This window comes from Mesitornis unicolor, unplaced genomic scaffold, assembly GCF_000695765.1.
Source record: "Mesitornis unicolor isolate BGI_N332 unplaced genomic scaffold, ASM69576v1 scaffold6238, whole genome shotgun sequence".
Classification (NCBI taxonomy): domain Eukaryota; kingdom Metazoa; phylum Chordata; class Aves; order Mesitornithiformes; family Mesitornithidae; genus Mesitornis; species Mesitornis unicolor.
In genome coordinates, this window is record NW_010201058.1 from 54,200 (window position 1) to 57,311 (window position 3,112).

The 3,112-nt window shown below is 33.0% G+C and overlaps 1 protein-coding gene across 1 annotated transcript in view; it reads left to right on the forward strand.

Annotated features, from left to right (window-relative positions):
- ARMC2 (armadillo repeat containing 2) overlaps positions 1 to 3,112 on the forward strand; it is a gene marked incomplete at its 3' end in the record, with an annotated part of 54,501 nt that overhangs the window by 16,642 nt on the left and 34,747 nt on the right. The window contains exon 6 of the mRNA XM_010189936.1: positions 572 to 642. Within this exon, the coding sequence (XP_010188238.1) occupies positions 572 to 642 (71 nt within the window). The remainder of the gene's footprint in view (positions 1 to 571; positions 643 to 3,112) is intronic.

Sequence of the window (3,112 nt, forward strand, 5' to 3'; positions counted from 1 at the left end):
TACTCACTGTTGATTGACAAAGAAATGACAACATATGTGTTTCCTGTACTGACAGTACTAGTGACCACTGCACAGTTAGCAGTAGTTCACAGGTAGACCTGGAAATTCTAATGTCCACATTAAATGTTACTGGAGTGTATGTTTCTTTGAAAATTCTTCTCATTAAACCTTTTAAAAGTGTTAATGCTATCAGAAGAAATCATTGCTCTTGTGAATGGATGAACTTACAGTTTTAAACTAGTTGAGTTTATATTCAGTTAATGAAACTGATGCTAAAATAAAAATTGTCTGTTTCCGAATTTGGTTTGGTTCAGCTTTCAGTTTTGTTGTACAGACTTTAGGGTTTGTGTTCCATAATGGTGACCTCTTGTGGTGTAAATATGTACGTGTTTCTGAAAGAGCTTTCTGTAATTCGTATTGGATAAAGTTGTATTTATATGTCATTTTTAATGAGCAGATAACTAGTAAAACAACTTACAGTCTTTTCTCATACTGAGTGCATACAAAGAAAGGAGCATTTTGAGGATTGTATTCTGATGGATTTTGTGTGTATCCGTACTGTGTCTTTTAGTGACCAGATAAAAAAGCCTAGCAGAAGTTCATCACGGCCAAGGAGTACAGGCTGGAAGAGAAGAGTAACAGGTACTTCAAGAATGTGAAATACACTCAAATAGAAATAATCTAATTTTTGTGATTTGAAGGTCTTTCTTCTTTATTCACTGAACAACATTTTTGGTTTTCTAGATATATTGGGGTTTTTTTACTGTTGTTGGTAAAGAAAAACAATATTCTAGAGACCTTCATTCTAAAGATCTGTTGATACTTTCTCACTTGTTTTTCCCATGTCAGTTTAAGAATTTGCTGATCCATTAACACCTTGCTTGCCCATCACTTTTTGTAAACTGACGTAGTTGCACAGAAACTAACCAAGTTATGCCAAGCTATATTAGCTGTCGATACGGATTCTGGATTGCCGTGTAGGGATGTATTTTGCAAATTTTACATAATAGATTTTAATTAATAATTTCTGATAGCTAGCACATTTCATACATGCATATTTGAGGGTCTGATATAGAAATCTGACGTTTCTACTGTGGTATTATTATGCTTTATTACTGTTTTTCTAGAGCTGAGAAGTTGCATTATTCTGGATGATTCTGACGAGGGCTGTAATGTGCTCTGCTTTCATTTCCTTCAGAGGACCTGGGAGTATTTATCATGTCATGGGAGTTAGTATTCTGTGGGGCTGTATTTTTTCTCTTTATAAGCCTTTTAATTTATTTGTGCTATTTTATTGGTGCTATTGAGAAAAATCACGTCTGATATCAGGATTGTTTCTTTTTGTATCTACTTTTTTTTCAAACATTATGTAGCATCCTTAGTTTGTGCATGCCTCATCTTTAATCCCAGAATAAACAGTGGGACAGCGGTAGGAATTCTCAATCATTTCTTCATTATAGGGGGGTCCTGAGGGGAGTGTTCATTTATAGATTATTTGTATTTTCTGATATAATTTGTGTTTCTACTTTCACATTTTAGACAGGAGGTAGACTGTTTTAGTATTGATATATTCATAGCCACTCAGTATTCTGTGAAAAGGCTAAACATGATAAGTCAGGCAGTATACAGCTTCTGAAAGCTCAGTGTTGCTAAGGCTCTTGTATTTACATGCTAAAAACAGCAACCAATAAATGTAGACTGATTAGTGGTTGGTTTTTTTTTTTTTGACCAGAATGCAAAGCTGTGTTTAAGACCTATGAAAAACTGAGACAACCAACTTCAACTTGCTGAATTTTTTTTGCTTGAGTATTTTTGCTATTGAATGGTGATTTGCTCAATTAGAAGGTTCAAGACAGCTTCTGCAATAATTTGAAATATAACTAGTGCCATAACTTTCCATCAGCATTTTAAAAATCTCCCAGGACTGAGACACATGCAAGTTTACAATTTTTAAATGTTGCGTTTCTTTATAATAATGTATTTCCTGTTCATTCCTATTGATAGGGTTAATATTATTTAGTAAAAGCTGATTATCCTTTTTTCCCCCTAGTTATAAGGGATATATGTTTTTTAAAAAAAACAACCCAAAACATTATGACTTAGTTTGCTATATTTTTCTGATGAATGTGAGACAACTGCAGCAGAGTGACACAAAAAAATAGTTCTTTTTGTTCTGAACTAGAAATTTAATGACTTTGTTAATATTTTTCCCAGTGAGAAGTTTGGACTTATCTGCAAATGCATGTGTGAACTATTCTATTTCTTGCTTCATAAAGTTAAGCATGTGTGTAGTTAGAAAGTCAGTCTCATCTTTCAGTTTGAGAGGTAGCTACAAACTGGAAAGAAAAGAAATAATCAAGTCAATGTGTGGTTTTTGTGGCAGGAAGGAACGGTGCGAACTACTCTGATGCTCTCATTTCAGCTGTGCTCTTACATTATCCGGAGCAGAACTTTCGCTGCATTGCAAATGCTGCATAGTGTTTTATTAATTAAGTTACTCATCGATCTAAGTAAGACTATTAAATCATTTGATCTAGAAAATAAAAAAGGTCTGCAAAATAAGTAATAATAATATTACCTTATAACTTGCATTTATACTAATATGTATATATGCACACACCAACAATATATAGTTACTGTAATTTACTTACCAGTGTATTACTTGTGAAACAGCAGCATTTTTATATAATCTGTTGAAATAGATGTAATTGATAGATTCCTTCTATGTAAAATATGGGTAGACAGTGAAAGTGAATACGGATACACAAGAAGAGACTGGGTTTTGGTTTGTCTGGTTTTTTTAAGGAGCAGACTTTTAAAGTAGTCAGAAAGCCTTTAATTGTTTCACTGTTCTAAGTAATGCTCAGTATATGGTCATTTTTTTAAGATCTAAGATACTGTTCTCATGATGCAAACCTCTTATTATCAGTGTTCTCATACAGTATTTTTTGTTTGATAATGATTATGTTAAGAATTTACAGTAATTTAAATGCAAGAGCTAGTAATGAACAGTAGGAGACACTTTCTGACAAATCTGTCACTTTCAAAAAGTATATATTCTAGTCTTAATGGCTTTCTTCATGTTATTTAGTGGGGTTGTGTGACTTTTCTT